The sequence below is a fragment of the Pogona vitticeps genome, chromosome 2 (assembly GCF_051106095.1).
Source record: "Pogona vitticeps strain Pit_001003342236 chromosome 2, PviZW2.1, whole genome shotgun sequence".
Taxonomy (NCBI): Eukaryota; Metazoa; Chordata; class Lepidosauria; order Squamata; family Agamidae; genus Pogona; species Pogona vitticeps.
The window spans coordinates 189,355,247-189,374,829 of NC_135784.1; the positions used below are offsets into that span (position 1 = coordinate 189,355,247).

The window sequence follows — 19,583 nt, forward strand, 5'->3', positions numbered from 1 at the left end:
ACAAGCGATCGCAAAAACCTAATCATTAAGCGGATTCGTCGTGGAGCGGGGTAATCGTTAAGCTAGGTACCACTGTATTACTCAAAGATTCCTATTTACCATTGCTTAGAGAAACATAATTGGGGAACCTCCTTGTCACCTCCTTCATCCCATGTCTGAGACCATAGCCGTTCTTGCTGATGTAACCAAAGCTTCATCCTTCTCCTTCAGGGAAGGATGATCCATGGCATTCTGACTTATCATAACCCAACTGTGATTGGGACTGTGCCTCCCAAGGGTTGCCACTCCACCAGCTTTCCTTTATCACAGTCACTGGACAAAAGTCATCATCTCTCCTACCTCTGGACTCTGGGCAATTGAGTTGTAACTCTGGCCTGTTAGGGGAAAAGGATTCCCCCTGTAGAAATTGCTTATCTGAATCTGCCTTCAGCTCAGAGGTCGGAAGTAACTAGTTACAAATAATGCAATTGTCTGTAACAAGTTACCTCTGGGGGGTAATAAGAAATGCAACTAGCAGTTACAAATTTACTTTGGAGTATAACACGTAATACCTACATTCATTAAGTATCTGAATAACACCCAGTTGCTTTCAAGAGTTACTTTTAAGTACTGTTTCAAGGCATTTTGACCGAAGTTTTCCTAAGTGGCAAGGGAAATATTCTTTGGTTCCTTCTAGTTCCCAGTTCTCATATAGCAACATGGAATTATTTATAAAAATATAATAATAAAACCAAAGAGTATTTTCTCTGTATTTTTCTGACAAAGCAACACATTAATAGCTCAAGAGCAAGACATTTCTTGTACAGTCAAGCAATGATAATAACATCAAAATGGCTTCTGGGAAGTAATTAGTAACACCATTTTTTAAGTGTAACGTTCAGAGATTTTAATGCAGCCATGGGGAAAAAAAATCTGCTGGGATGTGATTATATCTGCTGCTTCTTGTGAAAACTAGCAGCTTTAGGAATCTATGTCTGTTAGGAAAATAAATGGGATACATATCCATGAACACTACCATATTCAGAGCTTTAACATAAATCCTACATCTATTACTGTTCATAAAACAAATGAAAATCCAGTCATGACCTTGTTACCTGTGGCCCAAAGTTATAAATGTAGCACAAAAGACAGGTGCCTTGATCAAGGTGTATTGCAGACTAGATCAACTGCTCTGAAACAAGGATTCTGGAAAATTTCCTTTTCTTCTTTATTTTTAAAAATCAAATCGAAAAATTATGAATTAAAAACATAATTTTCTTCTGACACAACAGAAAGCATAAACAAAATTACCAGTTATCAGGAGCATTGGTTTCATTTTCCTAAGAAAACTGTTTAAACATCTTACTAAATACATACATATGTATGTATGTAAATACAGGAAAAATTCAGTAGCCTTAGGAGACAGGTTTACAAATGCTTTAATCAGATTACGTGGCAAAATCTTTCATGTTTAAATATAAACATGTAAATGTAAAATTGTGCTTAAAATAGCAAATCTCCCAAAATTATGCTTTGGAGACAGGCTCACTTTGTTTTTTGCTCACATTTACCCTACATTTTTCATTTTTAAATTAATTTATTTTGTGCATCTTTTGATCCAGAGGGTCTGCAGAGGTGTAGGCCCCTTTTCATCTGTGCTGAAATAGATGCTGGTCATGGTATCATTTCCTTTCACTTTGGACTGTTTTATATTTTTCTCTTCCCTCTGCCTGCTGCTGATGCTGATATTCTGGCATGTTCCAAAGACAACTTTTGCATGCGTGGCCTATCTAACTTTTATCCCGATTTAACGAAACGGATCCGTACTTCCTATCAGAGTAAGTTCTATAAAGATTAGCCAATGGCAATTTGTCAAGATTGGTACGTGACTGACCTGAATATGTTTTTATTCAGCACGCATGCCTTTCCCCTCTGTTTTTTTTTTATGTAACGTGAAACTTGTCTTTTTGTGACAGTGATGTGCTTTATATTATCTTTATACATTGTGTTTCCAGTTAAAATAGTGAAAAAAATGTTGACTGACATGGGAATGTATAGTTGATTATACCAGAAACATTTTACAATAAAAGCAAAAAGTGTGCTGCTTATATACCGCCCCATAGCGCTTCAAGCACTCTCTGGGCGGTTTACAAGTTAATTATGCAGGCTACACATTCTGCCCCCCCTGCCCCCCAGCAAGCTGGGTACTCATTTTACCGACCTCGGAAGGATAGAAGGCTGAGTCAACCTTGAGCCGGCTACCTGGGATTGAACCCCAGGTCGTGAGCACAGTTTTGGCTGTAGTACGGCGGTTTAACCACTGCGCCACGAGGATTTCTACTGCCTGTGTCGTGTCAGGTGGTAGAAGCTTAGGTACTGGTAAGAGTCCACAGACCAGCAAATGGTCCACCATGCCACCAGCATCGTCTCTGTATTATTGCATAAAGTGTGGAACCATCCTTTATATTTCTGTCATTGAACATACATGTATGAACATGTGTCCAGGAACCCAAACCCAGACTAAGGTTCCAAGACATGTTTACATGAGAGTTTAAAGATATGTGTATCATCCACAATCTGGGTCCATTCAGATGAATATGGCACTATGTGAAGACCCCTGTGTTTGCTGCCCTCCTCCCTCTCCCTTCTTCCTCTCATTTCTCCTCTTGCTTTCAAGTTAAGAGACAAAATACACTTTCCAGATGTTTCAGAAAGGAGATTTTAAAAACAACTTTTAAAAAAAAGGAAATTAGAGGTTAGTTGGGGGAGCAAGAGGAACACATAATAAGCAAAACTGTGTTCCCATTTCTAGAGTCTTCGAGAAGGCAGGAAATTGTATTGTTGGTTGTTATTGCCGAAAAGGATCAACACGGAATTGCAGGGAGTGAGAGATAGCAGAACTAGCAATAGCAGTAGTAACATCCATACAAGGCTTGGAACTGAGCAAGTTAAATTTAAATCCATAGTCAAATGTACTTTTATTGGATCACTAAAAATCAAACACATTTCAAGTGTCCATGGAGAAAAAGCTACCAACTTAACTTGGTATAGCTTGTTTGCTGCCACAGCCCTGCTTCATCTGAATTATCTCTCTTCTTCAGACAAACAATGTATTTCCAATATTAATATTCTGTCACACACAGTTATGACAAAGAGTTTTAATGTTCTCTCTCATCCTGTCACTACTGGCACTCGGAGAGAGGAAAGCTGTGGCCCTGAAATCCCTGTGATGTTTCTGTCTCTCCCCTCCTGGTGGCCTCATTCTGGCCTCAACCAGGCAGAGTGCTGATGATCAATTGCTGAAGAAGGATTAGGCCCTCAGGGGCTGTGGCTGGCATCCGTGATCTTTGTGCAGCCTGCTGCTCCTTTCTCTCCCTGGCTACACTTTGCTGCCAGCTTGCTAAGAAAATGGAAGTTAACTGCAGTTAACTGAAATTAACTGTTGGTAGTTCTGACAGCCATGCTGCCTCGAACAACAGGCAAAGATGATTCTCAGCCCCTATTTTTGTACAAATGTTGTGGTTCCTACTGGCTGTGTAGAGTTGGATCAAGACCATTTATGGCAGTGCTCCTCAACCTTGGGCCTCCAGATGTTCTTGGACTTCAACTCCCAGAGATCCTGGCCAGCAGAAGTGGTGGTGAAGGCTTTTGAGAATTGTAGTCCAAGAACATCTGGAGGCCCAAGGTTGGGGACCATTGATTTATGGGGACAAGGCAGAGCAGTCCTCTTGGTCCCTTTGCCTTTCGCAAGGCAAAGGAACCAGCACTGACTGGTGGACACCCTTTGCATATTCCCTGTATATTCCCTTGTTTCCAAAAGTTGTGGTTAGATAATAAGCAAAACCAACTGTTGAAGAAGAAGGCTGATGCCCCAGAAATGTTTTTAAGATGAGAGGGAGACTTGTGTGTGTGTGTTTGTGTTTTGCCTTTTTAATAACGCTACAATCCAGCAACTTCTGCCACTTAACAAAAAAGATGCTATTGAATAAGAGCTCTGTGAGTAAAAGTTTGTCTTCATACCTGTTCTCATACTATAGAGGGGCTGTTGTGTCATAAAAATAAAATATTATGACACCTATTTGAAAAAAAAAACGCCAGTATTTTTAGGGTCTTGTGCAAGTCCGTATTAACACTGTTTTACTCCCTTAATTCCAAGGTCTTACTGAACTTTCAGATGGTCCAGTTTCGCTGGAGCTGGAGAGGTGCAAATCCCCCACAACCTCAGGTACATGTGATTTGGAATGTTAACCATTTATGTGACTAGTTCTGCTTCTGGATTATTTTGAGGAGAATTTATATTCTGTGTTAGAATGTGGGTTGCTTCATTTTTCAGTAATATAATTTATAACTTAATAGTTATACAGTATTATGATGAAGGGTCAGTTAATTATAGTGTGTTTGAGAGTTGTTATGACTGTTCCTTGACAGATTCTTTTGATGCAACAATTCATCCTGTTTGAAAAAACAAATTTAAGTGGAAGCTGATATCTAAGGAATAGAAGGCCAAAGCAATACATGTGGCTTCGGGGGCTTCATTGCCCCATGTGGTTTACCTGGTTACAGCACATCAGTAGAAACATTGACAGTAGAAGCCACAACTGGCAACAAGATTCAGCTGTTCTGCCAGACTGGAGACATAAGACACCTGAGTTCCCTGACTCCCAGATGTAGCCTTCATACGACCTTTGCCAACAATACATGCAGAGTCAAATTACACAAATGTGACCCTCCAAAGTTTACTTCTCATAAGTAGAGAATAGGTAGAGCAACCACTTTCCACATATGGTTGGTTGGTTTCTTTGTTTTATTAACACATTATGCCTACTGGTTAGGAAGGCTTGGATTATTGCTGCCGAAAATAACTTCTGAACATTTTAGAAGCCAGTCCTGTTGAGGAAGCCTGTCTTAAAAGGGCAATCACACAAATAGTCTCCTCCTCTGGTAGGTTGCTGTTCACATAACGAGTTGGGTACCGGTTTCAAAATTCAGTTCAAAACCAATTATGTGAAGTGAGAGAGTCACGATTGCTTTTGCACGCATGTTTTTTTCCCAACAGGATCTTGGCCATGGTATTATTATCTGTATAGGGTGTTGTTTAGCTGTTGAAGATGTATCTATGAGAAAGCAATGGCAAGATAAAATGTTGGGCATAGTAACTGATACTATTGAATGATGGCGAGGGCTGCAGTTGATAAAACTTTATGTGAAAAAATCTTTGAAGTGCCAAAAGACTTTTTATTGTTTATTAATATTTAAGAGATCCCAGGTATAAATTGCTGTTTGATCCATTGGTTTTATTTTCTATGGACTTGTAGTGTTAATACTAAATAATGTAGGCAAATTGATAGAAAGTATGTTATGTGTGGCATGTATTCTGGTAGCTAGGAACTTGGGCAAGGGGCAGGGGAAATCATGAACACCAAGACAGGACCGAAAGGGGAACTATCCGGCATAGATGGTTACCTCTAAGAAAGTGCATTGTGAAAACAGTCTGTTGAATCAGCAGTTCCGAACCACTCTCTGGATGTCTTGAAAAGATTTGTGATTTTTGTGTGCTTCTTTTTCTTCTTCTTCTTTGAATAAACAGTGATTCCAATGATACACTGATTAGAAACTGACTAAGTTAAAATAAGAGAAAGTAACATTAGCCAGAATCAAGTGGTATAATTCTGCTGAATCTTGCCACTTCCACCAGAACTTCATTCCACTTTTCCCCTCCAGCATGCTCTGCAGGGCTTGAAAATCTTCTAAAACAGCATTATGTTTGAGGGGGTGTTGGGGGGGTGCCACAAAGGGCTGTACCAGAGTGAGCAAAGCCCCAAATCCACTGAATCCAAATTGTGCTAGTTTCAGTGTTGGATGCTAATGAACACCATTGAATCCTGGCAAACGATTATAAAATAGCTATGTATGTTACCTTAGATTTTTGGATGCATTAATTTCATTATATTTTGTTAGACTTTTGTCCTCCTCAAGTTATTATAGCTTGCATTTACGCCCTTATTCTGTTTTATTTATTGCATTTTTATGCCACCTTTCTCTCAATGAAAGGACTTAGGGCAGCTTACCGGTATATCCTATCTTGCTTTTGTCTTTTTAGGCAGTGATGATATTAGAGAGCTCTGCCCTTCCTTGGTGAGTTTAGAGCTGCTAATGACAGTGTTAAAACAATAACATAATTTGAAAATAGGTTACAGGATATTGACAGCTGCTGTATTTTTTTCATCTGCTATCTTATTGATTTGTGACTGTTTCAGTCACTAAAACAGCCATAAAACAGTAAGACAACAGGTAAAAATGCAACAGCTATGAAAATGAATTTAATTAACACCTATTCACAATCAGAGAACCGCCATCTAGATCCTGAATCCCTTTCTTTCTTTCTTTTTTTTAAAAAAAAGATAGTTTGATCTTTCCCACATTAGAAAGGGAGCAAGAAGGTCTTTACTGGGATAGAATTCTAAGTGCTTGGTTTAGCCTCTTGGAGTCTATGTGACTAGAATAGACTTCTGAGGTCAAAGGAAGGTCAACACAGGCCAGGGTAGGTGAGGGATAAGTAAGGAAACCTGGGGAGGTGATTTGAGATGTTAACTCTTTCGCTCCTGTTTCCTGTACAAAGACACACATTTCTCAAGATGAGGTAAAACAAGTAAAAAAAGAGAGGAAGACAAAAATGTTATGGCAACTTAAAAGACTAACTTCTATATTTTAATGTGAGCTTTCATTGGCAAGTCCACTTCCTCAAATGTAAGAGTGGGTCTATGTGGCAAATATTTATACATGACCCCCAAACCAGAGACTGTATTTGGGCACCAATTGTTGGCCTGTTTCTTGAGAGTTGGCTGAGTTGCACCCGGTCAATTCCAACAATTTTAAATTTTAAAAGAACCTTGGAAAGTGAATTAATTATCCTTTAACTTACTAAAAGTAATACGATCTTGAAAAATGGCTGAACATTTTCCATATGGGCAGAGCTTTATAGGTGTTGCAATCCAAAATAGGTACCTTTATGCAATAAAGATGAAAAGTGATTTTATTTACTTTAATGGATGCTGCCTTCAGCAGAACAGTTATCTAGAGAAAGTATCGGTCTGTCCCACCTCATCTAGTCCTACCAAGAATTGTTTTGCTTTATTATATTTGAATAATCTTGTAATGTCCTCCAGAACATGCAGGAAACAAATTAATGCCAGTGTTTTCCTGTTCTTGTGTAAAGCCTGCCTGCAGAAATAATCTGATGGATTCTAGAACCTCAGTTGGGAGATGTTCCAGTGGTTGCAAGCTTCATAACAGTTTGGAACCCACCTGTATCCTGACCAGGAACTTGAGTTTGCAGTTTAATTTTTGTTTAAATGTCATTCTTACTGTAGATCCTGTAAATGGACACTGCACAAGTCCAACATCCCAAAGTTGTGGCTCTGGGAAACGTCTATCCAGTGCAGACATTTCAAAAATCAATCGCTGGGGCCCTGGAAAACCTCCATTTAGGAAAGCACAATCTGCTGCCTGCATGGAAATTTCTTTGCCAATCACAACAGAAGGTGAGTACCATTAGACATCTACAATTTTCATTTTCCTTTAAAGGCCATCTATTGTGGGTGTTCCATTAATTACTTTTTGTGGTTGGTTTAACTCAAACTCCCTTCTCTCAGGCATTTATTTCCTGCTGCACTGCCTCCTGGGAAGATGGTGTCACAATAGTTTCTGGATGCGGTCGTCAGTTGGCGCTAATGCTTTACAGACGGTGCCTCCTGATGATCCACCACCTCCAGGAAACAATGTGGCAGCTTCCTCCCAGGAAACATTGCAGTAGGAAATGAAGGGTAAAAATTTCTAGGAACCTACAAGGAGGCCTTGTCCTTGTCTAGGTAAGTAAAATTAGGGTGTCTTCAGATATGTGTTTGTGGACAAAACTTCCAGAAATCTGTCCGGAGAGTTCTTGGAGAAACCTGGGGATTGACAAGACCCATCAAGTGGTACACCCCTACTATATCTTAGTTTACCATTGTAGTGAGGTTTTTAAATTGGTCTTCTTAAAATTATGCGTCACACAGATAATTCCTTTTATGTTGAGAGTTATCATTAGTATTGTTTGTTCAGAAGTTGCTGGGCAGCAGAAAAATCAAAGAGGATTTTAATCTACACTGTTCCTATAGCTGTCCTGGTGCATGTGTTCTGCTAAGGAGAGGAACCATCCATAACTCTGCAGTGTGTAAAGGGTCTCTTCAGTGACATCTCATGAAAAGAATCCCAAGGCAGAGCCGTTGCTAAGCACATCATGTGGTGCTCAATGGAACTGTCATCTGTCTCATATGTTAATATATGCTGCTTTCTTGAAACAGATAACAGGGAAAACTCCATGAGTCATTCTCGAAGCTCTAGTGTCTCCAGTATTGATAAGGAATCCAAAGAAGCCATTACAGCTTTATATTTCACAGAATCATTTGCACGGAAAAATGACACCACAATCTCTCCTTGCCTTTGGGTCGGTACAGGCCTGGGTGTGGTCTTAACTGTATCCCTTAATCTGCCCACTGCGGATGAAGTGAGGCAGACTGAGCCTGGAATGGCTTCTCCAAGTGGTAAGGATGTTTTATTTCCATTGTATTTGCTTGAAAAGGTGCCAAGACATGCCACTAATGTTTTTCAATTAAGGATGTGTGTTCCTGGTCTCATGGTCTGATGCTGTAGAGCCGAGGTGGGAAATCTCCAGATGTCTGGGGAATAAACACACCAATTCCTGTACCTTGTAGGGCTACACTTAGTCTGTCAACACCAACCCCCAGGTTGTTGTTGTTGTTAAGAGGAGGGTAACTTGCAAAGTCCCCTTGCACCCTCTAGTGGCCTTAATTTTTTAAAAAGCACAAATGAAAATGTTCCAAGAGGTGCAGGGTTACTGGGTGGGGGACTCAAAACATTGTAAAATTGCCCCCTCGCTTGTAAAGTCTAAGCCCTCAGACTGTAATACAGATTACTATATGGAAGTACACAGAAGATGCAGGAAGTCCGATCTTATATAGGCACCATCTTTGCTGAAATAGAATTCTCAGAAGTCTGCCCAGGAGGACAGCTATGGGCAGAACGTTGAGCCGTGCAAGAGTAAAGGCTCTGTGCAGTCCGATGCTCTTAAGGGAGGACAGGTAGCCATGAACCATGGGCGAGAGGTGGCCTTGTCTTTCTGTATAGTCTAATATCCGTGTGTAAGTGCTTGCTATTGTTCTGGCACTAAAAGAAATTCAAACAGAACACCAATCAAATTGATTTTATGCAGAGCAGTTCAAGGCCATTTACGAGAATATGAATGTGTTAGCATAAAGTATGTACGATTGATTGCAGACAGGGAGCTGTTAAAGGCATTGCCCTCTGCCTGGGCTGTGCCACGGTGCTTGCATGACTGAACAGGCATCCTCTGCTTATAGATAATTAATGTGCCAGGGAAAAGGCTTGAGTAGAACTGGGATCCTTGGCATAGTAGTTCTGTTAGGCACACGGGCTTGTTTTTGTAATAAAGAGCATGGGGGGCTTTCATCAACCATCTGAAGTGGCCCGTCTCATAAAAGAACACATCACTTTAGAGTAGATTAATGATTACTTCCTTTGGAAGCAAGCAGTTCAATTGCTGCCTCCTGATCACTGTCATGCAGTCGTGAGAGTAGTTTCCAATAGTTTGTAAAGGGTGGGACGGAAGGGTAAGATTCCAGTTATCTGCCGTCTAGCTTTCTTCAGCTTTTCTGTTTTAAATTGGTTCTGAAACCAGTGGTTTCTATGATTTTCACATGTTCTGCCTTCACAAGTCTTATTTCCATAATGATTTGCGGAAGATTCTGGGAAGTGCTTACTAGCATGGAGAATATCCTCAAAACTGCTGTCCTGCTTAAGTGGCAAGGAAAAAGTTACAAAACTGTATTTAAGAGACCATGAAGTAGGGGGGAAAGCATAGTAGAAAAACTGCACAGCTTCAGTTACCATAAGATAATGCAAAGCACAGGATAATAGAATAATAGCAAAACAAATGAGACAGGACCCACACACCCCTCTGCGTGCTGGGAGCCCCTGGAGAAGATCATCAGGTGGTTCCAAGTGAGAATTCGGCACCCAGCTGGGAATAGCCTGTACTCTTCCAGCTCTGTTTCTATGATACTACTATGAGGACAACAACACAACCCTATTCTTTTGCCATTATTGACTGGAGGTGCAGTGGTCTTGATGGTATAAACAGGAGACTATGAGTTGTCCTTTCAAAATACTGGTGCAGTCATCCAAAGGCATGCACAGACCACCTTTAGTTGCCATGAAGTACGGGCAATCTCAAGACTCTCTGTATGGGTCAAACAGTCAAACTTTGAAACTAAAACTGCTTGGGTGGGAGCCTGACCCCACTTCATCAAATGATACTGGAAAGCAATGAAGGGCTAACAGTATTACAACTTGCGGGTGAGAACCAGCCTGTATAAATGAAAGATCCACCACACAGGGATTCATGGCTTGAGAAAGCATTACATGAACAGCACCCCATTTACCTCCTGAATTATAATGTTGATAAGTAACAATCAAACCTACAGCCTAACTTAGGCCGTCTTCAGGCTGGAACTGAAGGATTCCTATGCTCAATCCAAGACAAAGCAATTTGCCCTAGATACTATCAGAAAATTATTATCCTTCTGGATAAACAACAAAGAAAACCTTTTTCAGAGCTGGAAGTCTACCAACAAGCAACCCCAAAAGTACAGAAAGTACCAAAAATTGGAAACTACCAAACGTTAAGGCAAGAAGCGTGAAGGGTTACCCAGAGGGGACCTCTTACTAATTTAAAATGCTTGCCAATTGTTGCTAATTTCCTACCTGAAATCCAAAAACCAGTGATATTGCAGACATCTCACTTCACCCACAAATTTTTAAGGCTTGATTCCTAATTTTTAGGCTTCTGCCCACATGCATCAGTCATGCTGAGAAGTAACTGCTGCCAGAAAGGGTGTCAGGGAAGCTTGCAATAGAATGTGAGAAATCTTGCACAGTTGTTTCAATTTAATTAGGTTTTAATGGGATCTCTTGTAACTTTGCACGACTGTTAATAAATTTAACAATTAAAAACCACTATTCATTGTCACTGTGTACAATGACTTTGAGTCTTTAGCTGATACCGATGGATTGAAGAAAGTGGCTTATTTTAGAATGTAACATTCTATTCATTGATGAAGAGGAATAAATAACTCAGCTCTGGCTGTTACGTTTGGAAGTAGCTGGAAATATATTTCTGTTTCTTTTACTTCAGGAAACATTTAACACGATTAAATGTTCATTGTCCAAACTACTGTTTCCCAAATAACAAATGGCAACATTACATTTGACAAGGTGATGTTATAGGTGTATTCAGGGAACTTGGTAGTGTTCTAAAGGCACTGTAGTGTAGTGGTTAGAGTGTTAGATTACAACTCAGGAGACCTGGGCTCAAAAAAAGACAAATCGCCACGAAGCAGACTGGGGTGGGTGGGGGTGGTAGCCCTTGGGTTGTTAAGAGGATAACACGGGCAGGAGAAGAGCCACGTAGAATGCGTTGAGCTCACTGCAGGAAAGGTAGGATATCCATCCATCCATCCATCCATTCATCCCAAACCAAAGGCATATAGTTGCCAAGAGCGAATAGGATGGATATCTCTTGATTTAGAGGTTTGACCCAACATAGATGTTCTTGTGTATCATAGTTTGGACTGTATTGTAACATGGTAGGAGAGAAACCTTGGTTATTTAACACGTGCAGTATATGACTGTGGGACTTAAAATGAACTGGCACCTCTATAGCTGGTTGGAAAGGTTAATACAGGGTATTGAATATGTTTTGTAGGTACCGTTCTATCACTGAAGGGAGCTGTGTTAAGGTTTGCTTGTTTGGATTGCATGGGGACCTTGATCCGTCCGCCCTATGAAGCGTGGAGAGATCCAAACAGCACAGATGAAAGTGAAAGAAACAAGAAGAGGAAACTTGTCCTACATTCTTCAAGCTCCCAGGATATGGGAGACCACCAGTTTGCCGTTATCTGCTCAGAGAAGCAAGCCAAAGTATTTTCACTGCCTTCCCAGATCTGTCTCTATGTTCACAACATCACAGACACATCTTTTCTGTTGCGAGCAGACGTGGTGACCCTGTGTAACAGTGTTTGCCTGGCAACCTTGTCTGCTAGTGGGAGTATCCTGATACTGAGGTAATTGACCCGTCTCCCCCGTAAAACTTCACAGGGACCTCAAGAGAGGAAGGGAGAAGTGGGAAGTTTGGTTCATTCATAAACAGAGAAGCCTTAGAAGTGGTGGCGGGTCTTTTATGTCACCAAATGAATCTCTGAGAAGGTTTCCAAGAAAAATCCTGCTCCTTCTCCTACTTAGCATACATGCATATGGGTGACCCGGTGGATATTTTCCTTTTTAAAGAGCCTCTTATTTCCTTAAATGTACATCAAGGGGGGCTGGGGAAGGGATTTCCTGTTGACATATCTGGTGACCCTGTCTGTGACCACCTCTAGTTTTTTACTTACCAATCTTTGGAAATGACCTTCAGTTGTATCTAAGGATGTGACTACACTGGCAAGCTAAATCAGAGTGAGTGAGAGAGAGAGAGAGAGTGTGTGTGTGTGTGTGTCAATGCGAACGAACACTAAATGTGTCCATTCAGTGATAGGGTGATCTAGGATTAAACTTCGTCATTTGTTAAAAAAATACTTTGGGGTGACTAGGGAGAAATGTTACAGGGGAGGGTGTTCCAAGTGTCCCCAAAAAAACACACCCCAGCTTAATGTATCACTATAATACCACCCAGTCACACATCCCTGTCCTTTTGTAAAATGAAACAAAAGTTCACACAGGGGAACTACCACTTGAATCCCTCTGCCTTTTAAAAAGGAGAAGCCCCCAGCAGCAGGGTGGAAAAATTCCAAATCAGAAACAAAAGGACTGGGTTGATTCACATTAACCCTTGTGTTGTGTGATCATTGAAAAAATACCTCAGATTCTTCCGTGCTGATTGTGGAGCAAATCCTGAAGTAATTCTCAATCATAGCCTAAATGTTCCCTCCTAGACACATCCTATACAGCTCCTTAGTTCTGTACAGACCTGAGGGTAACAACCCATTTGGGAAGATGTAAAGCCACTAGTCTAGTCCAGTCTCAAGCAGGGTACAGCTCATTTTGGAGCCACTTCTTTGGTGAATAAGGTTTTCTTCTCTGCTGTCTTGTGTGTGCTGAACGCCAGCCAGCAGAGTTGCTTCAGGTGGTTCGCAGATCTTTGGTATCTTTTCCTATTGGCTAGACCACTGGTTCTTAACCTTTGTTTCTCAGATGTTTTTGGACTGCAACTCCCAGAAGCCTTCACCATCAGCTGTGCTGGCTGGGGTTTCTGGGAGTTGCAGTTCAAAAACATCTGAGTAACAAAGGTTAAGAACCACTGGGCTAGACCACTGTGGCCAATTTAGATTGCACCTTTTTTTTAATAATAATAATATAATTTATTGTCATTGTAAGTATATACACAGTATACCCATACAACGAAATTCACAGACACCCAGAGACCAGACACATGCACACACATAACATTCCCCAAACACTCCCCACCCACTAAAATTGTTTTAGAGAACAATTGTAGATGGCCATTGCTTTGCTGTATATTTGTTTCTGATCTGTTGAAAAAGCTGGTGGAGATTTTGGCCTGGTTTTAGAGTTGAAATTGTCCTGGTAGATAATCTTTGGAAACCCATTGGTGGGGGGGGGGTGTTAAAAAACTACTACATCATCATAATAAAGAAATATATACTGTACTTATGCAATCAGATGAGAAAGTGGAGGTGAAACTTTCTCATGGACCAGGACTTTTTAGTAGCTTTTGATTAATAGCATTTTGAGCATTCATTTGTGCAGGACAATCCTAGCTTGGTTACTCTTAAGAGCAGTTTTCTAGGTCATTGCCTTTGGCTGTGGAGTTACATCTGATCCTCCACCCCAAGAATGGTTAGCTGGAGGTTTGGCCTGAAAGATCATTAGCATGATTCCAAAGAGGCAGATCCCAGGAAAGTCAGTTTAGAAATGGACAGAGGTTAAGTTGACCAATCTGAAGCTTAGTCCAGATGTATTGTTGGGTGAATTTTTTGGTACTCCAGGACGGATATTCATCTTTTTGTGAACTGTCCTTGAATACAGCTGGGAGACACAACATTTCTAATCCTACAACTTTGCTTTCACTTGATGTACAAATTATTGTAATGGGAGTTAGGTTTTTTTAAAAAAACAGCTCAGGTTGGTTTATTTGTTGTGACAGAGAAGACAGATAGCCCAGTTGCTTCCAGACTGGATTCTTCACTGTGTTTGAAAACAGTTTGAAGACTGAAATTGATGCATGATGTTGTTGGGTTTTGAAGATTCTATCATATGTTTCCTACTTGATTCCATCTTCAAATATGTGTTGTGCATTTGTTTCTTGGTTGTTTAAAATGCCGGGGAGGTTTTAAAATACCTAAACTGATTGTTGTTGTTAAGTGCCATCAAGTTGTGGTGATTCTGTGAATTAATGACTTGCAAAAGGTACTGTAATTAGCAATCCTATTCAAGTGTTGAAAATTAAGGGTTGTGGTTTCTTTACTGAGTCTGTCCATCTCATATCAAGTATTCCTTTTTATTCTGCTTTTCCTAGTATTGTTGTCTTTTCCACCAAGTCTTGTTTTCTCATATGCCCCAAAGCATGATAGCTCCAGTTTAATCATTTTAGCTTCTAGTAAGAGTTCAGATTTTGATGTAGAACCTACAGTACTTGTTTTTCTCGCAGCCCATGGTATTCTAATGTTCTGTTCTGACATTACATTTCAAATGAATTGATTTTTTCCTGTCCTCTTTCTTCACTATCCAGTTTTCACACCTTGATTATCTTTTCTGGTTCCCTCATAGTTGCCCATCCAAGTCTCAGCCTTTTAATTTCTTGGTTGCAATTCTCATTTTGATTTATGATTGCACGGGCCAGCTTCCAAATGAATCTGCCCCTGTTAAGTTTGGAGATCATGTTTCTCTCATCTCATCTCTGCATCATGTTCAGCAGAGATAGAGGCCAGGGTCTTCTGCACGGTAGTGCCAAGATGTTTTCTCCAGTCATCCAGAGATTTTCTGTCTTTCTCTTTGCACACAGTACCAACCATTGTATTTTTGTATACTGAGTCCAACACATTACTTAAACCGTGGAGAGTAAGAGAATCCACTGCCTGTCTCAGTAATTTACCCATTTAGAACAAATAGACCTCTGGGCCTTCTTCCCCATTACCACTGTAAGAAAATAAAATAAGCCTTTTCTAGTCCATATGTCAGTGGTGGGACTGCAAGGCCTTGTTGGACAACATTCGTTCTTGCCAGCACAGCCAGTGATGAGTGACAAGTGGAGATCTAGCACAGGAAAAGCCTCAAATGGTCTCCTCTTGTTTTATGACAAAGTAGCTGCTTATTAGTTTACGAAGGTAAACGTAAAAGAGGTTGGGCCATGCCTGTGAAATGTCAAAAGGTCGTGGGACCTGGCCAAGTCCCATCAGCATTTCCTGGAAGTGTGGAGTGGGTTGCTTCAGGATTCAGTGTCCCAGCATAGCCCTCGCCCTTTCCTGTGGCTCAGAGAGATCAATATAAATGCAATTTTAAATTTACATAGACTGCAGCAGTGACCTTTGTTTTATATGGAGTTTAGACACCAATTTGCTCAATATTGATCCTATTGTGAAATGACACTGTAGCTGTTAAATGGAGCAGGCAGATGTTTGGTGGCTTTGCAGCCAGAGCTGGATGCCCAGAACTAAGTCCTAACATGTTGAATGGGGCATGCTTCAAAATAAATGTACAGAGGTTGGCAGACTTTGCCTTCTTGGTTGCATTCAGCTATCACAATTCTTGGGGTGTCCAGCTGACAATGTTTACAATACACGTCTTTCGAATCCCAGTATATAAAATACTGTATGACTGTTTCTCTTCAGTTTACCCAGCCTACGGCCATTGCTCGATGTTAACTATTTACCTGTAACAGACATGAGGATTGCCAGGACCTTTTGTTTTACCAATCAAGGACAAGCCTTGTATCTTGGTTCTCCTACAGAAATCCAGCGATTGAACTACAGCCAGGAAATGTTTGACAATCTTCAGGTGAGTCTGGAAACGTTGTTGGACAAAGTCCCTGAGGCTGCGAGATGCCAGAAATCACAAAATTGTATAATTCAACTGCATAAATCATTTAGAAGATAATAGATTTTTCATTTTTCCCCCCTGAAGAACTTGCAAATATGAGATTCAGAATCAGTCACAAACCCAGGAGACTCACTTCTGACAGTGTCTCCCAGAACACACACAATCAAAACTTCAAATTTATAACATTTTGTTACCACTTTGGATTCATACTATGGAAAATTGGGATTTATAGTTTGGTACATAGACTTCTCTGCAGTTGAATTGATGCTGGGGCCTTAAACTTTCTGGGTAGATTTTTGTGCCATTTTATGCTAATTCTACAGCATGTTTCACTGTTAGAAGCTGTATGGGAAATGCTACCTGTGACACCCATTCTCGGCTTGTGGGACTGGCATGGCATCTCCCCAGTGGCCAAAATATACCCTTACAGTTTTCACTTCCTAGAGTAGCTTACCTTGCAGATGATCTGTTTGTGCATGTAGGCATATGCAACACATTCTTTTGCAACATTTTGGCCTGGTACATTTTTAAAGTGATGGCACCCCTGGCTGGTATCCTTATGGGCCCACCCTGTTCCTCCGTGATGCCTCAGAAATGATGCTTTACCAGGATATGACATCATTCCAAAGGAACTGAAAAGCTTTCTTTAAAAAAAAAAAAAGATTTCCCCATCCCAAATAATTACCTAATAGAGCCCCCACTGGCTGGTGGGTTATATACTGTACTTGAAGGGGAAATTATCACTTTTTTACTTTTTGGAAAGTCAACCTTTGGTACTGAACAGAAAAGCAGTATGAATTTGGAATAGGGATTAGTAAGTAAAAGGAACGAGAGCATTCTGCACTGAAACCTGTTGCACTCAAGAGTCAAACAGCAATGTGTGTCTCTGTCTTACATACATCTTGCTTTCAATGATTTTTGTTTCATATTCATTTTGGCCAGGATATGCTTGGGGAGTTGTTCACTCCTGTGGAAACCCCTGAGGCTCAATACAGAGGCTTCCTGAAGGGTCTCTTTGGTGGAACGGGTGGAACCCTCGACAGGGAAGAGCTCTGTAAGTGATCTTCTCATTCACATCACCAACAAGAGAACGATAAAGGCAAGAAGAGTCATGGGGGAGGTGGGGGTCCGTGATGGGGCTGAACCTTCTGACTCAGCTAAAGTTCTACTCTTCTTGAGTGTCGGGAAGGAAATGAAAAAACATGATTTAAATAAGTTTTTGGAACTAAAAGTGGGTTAGGGTCTTAGTATCTTTAAAACTATGGTAGATGTACTGGGTAGGTTGGTAATTACAAGCTGGCTTGTCAGTGAGTGAGAAGCAGCCAATTGTTTACTTTGTGTTGTTTACCTTCCATTCTCGTAATTTTCCCCTAGAAGACGAAATAGGGATAATTGCTCTGCGTGAAAAAACAAGCTATGCTTGTGGAAGATTCCACATTGTTGTCAATGATGGACCTGCTTGCACATGGTAGCCTCATTTAGATGTAGCATGAAATATTTCAATAGTCCCCAAAGTATTCGGTAAGAGTATAGGCAATTAAAATGTCTATACTGAACAGAGAAATCCTTTGAAATCTAATGCTACAAACTTGTGACAAGAGTTAAGCATCTACCCAGACACCGGGGGAGGGTTGTAGGAAGCCCAAGGAAACACTTTTTGTGTCATTCCCGGTTCCATTTCCAGTTGGTGAGGCTACAGCAGGAAAAGCTTCTCGCAGCTTGGCTCAGCACATCCCTGGATCAGGTGGCGTTGAAGCGGTGAAAGGAGCTGCAGGAGGTGCCATTGGGGACCTGGCTCGTGCCCGTCTTGCTCTTGACGAAAGGGGACAGAAACTTGGAGAACTAGATGAACGGACCGCAAGAATGATGGCAAGTGCAGAAGCTTTCTCCAAACATGCGCATGAGGTGAGTGTTGTGGTTTAGCAAAGCACAAAAATGTCACTGCCTCCATATCTTCCCCTTCTATTTGCCATTTGGGTTTGGCACCCATCGACTCAGGTGTGTTTCAGCCCACTTCAAACTTGTGGATTGAAGGTTGAACCTTCCTGGTGTTCCTGTTTATTGAGCCATGTATTGTTTTCCGGCAGGGTCTGAAGGGGCTGGGCCCACGGGATTTCTCTGGACTCACTATACATTTCTGCCTTTCTCTCTTCTGTTTTTCCCTCTTAACCCACGCTTTGTACTCCTTCCTTTGCCTTCACTCTTCAGTCTCCCCTCAGTAAGGTGGCTTTCTATACATCTGTCATCTCCATTCCCTTTCGGCGTACTCACAGGGTACCTTGAATTCCACCCACTCTCCTGTCCAAGGGTCCTCTTGGATTATCTCTACCAATTCTTCTTGTTCCTCTTTCTCCTCTCTTTTCCAACATGCTTCTGCCTCTACCCCTCCTTCTCCCCCCTTCTTATCCTCCCTTCCCGCCTGATTTGCGCCCCCTTCAGTCTCTTCTTTTATTTCTAATTTACTTCAATCCTTTTCTATAGCTCCTGTCTCTTGTGCTTTTGTCTTTATTTGAGAGTCAGACGGTACACTCTCCTGATCCTGGACGAGGCGGCTCTTCATCTCACACCTTGTAAACAGGCACCTTGTCCCAGCGCAATCAGAGCTGGTAAACAATAAAACCCAATGCAGTTTTAAATAAAGCATACCAAAAGTACAGCATCAGTAGTGACTTGAAAATAAAAATCAACAATGAGAATGTAAAATGTAATACTACTAATGAAAATATAATGAAAATAATTATATCTTGAGAGGAAATGGAAAAGCAAAGCAGTAACCTTTCCCCTCTACCCCATGGAGGAAAAAAAACCCAAACCCTACCCCACTCCAAAACCCCAAAGCATAATTGGAAAATTAGGGAGACTCAACTCCCTTCCTCCACTTTGAGGCCTTCTTGTACACCAACACCAGTCCAGTAGAAACAATTCAACCCACAGGGCAGGAATCCAGTCCAATTAAGTTCCAGACAATTTTTTTTAAAGGGGATTTCTCCTCAATAGCTAATGGGGAAAAAAAAGAGAGAAAAATCGTAAGGAAGACTGAAGAAAAAGACCTCACATCCTGCAAGAAGCAGCAGCCAAGCAAAATATTAAAATTATAATAATCCACAATTAAACAAAGGATGGAGGAAAGTAACAAGCCAATGCAATAGAAACTGGAGGGATCCAGTCAGAGCTCTCTCCACACCCAGTTCAGCGATCTAGGCCAGTCTCGACAGCAAAAGAGCAGCCACCCCTAGACTGTCTGCCAGGGCCTTTAAAGATTTGAATTTCCCCCCTCTAGCCTTCCAGGGTGTTCTGAATGTTCCTATTGGCTACCAACGGTTCTCTTTCTGAGAGTTGTGATGCAATTGGCTAGAAAGCCCAGAATTCTATGAGGCAACTTTACATACAAGGCTGACTGAAGGAGAAATATA

The 19,583-nt window shown here is 41.0% G+C and overlaps 1 protein-coding gene across 2 annotated transcripts in view; it reads left to right on the forward strand.

The window, feature by feature from the left end:
• STXBP5L (syntaxin binding protein 5L) overlaps window positions 1–19,583 on the forward strand; it is a 102,934-nt gene that overhangs the window by 76,885 nt on the left and 6,466 nt on the right. Inside the window, exons 19-26 of one of the 2 annotated variants that reach the window (XM_020789486.3) lie at window positions 1,746–1,817; window positions 4,136–4,204; window positions 7,350–7,520; window positions 8,322–8,561; window positions 11,822–12,179; window positions 15,963–16,128; window positions 17,113–17,224; window positions 17,855–18,075. In XM_020789486.3, coding sequence (XP_020645145.3) covers window positions 1,746–1,817; window positions 4,136–4,204; window positions 7,350–7,520; window positions 8,322–8,561; window positions 11,822–12,179; window positions 15,963–16,128; window positions 17,113–17,224; window positions 17,855–18,075 — 1,409 coding nt within the window. The remainder of the gene's footprint in view (window positions 1–1,745; window positions 1,818–4,135; window positions 4,205–7,349; window positions 7,521–8,321; window positions 8,562–11,821; window positions 12,180–15,962; window positions 16,129–17,112; window positions 17,225–17,854; window positions 18,076–19,583) is intronic. The other variant, XM_020789487.3, reaches the window with a different exon arrangement.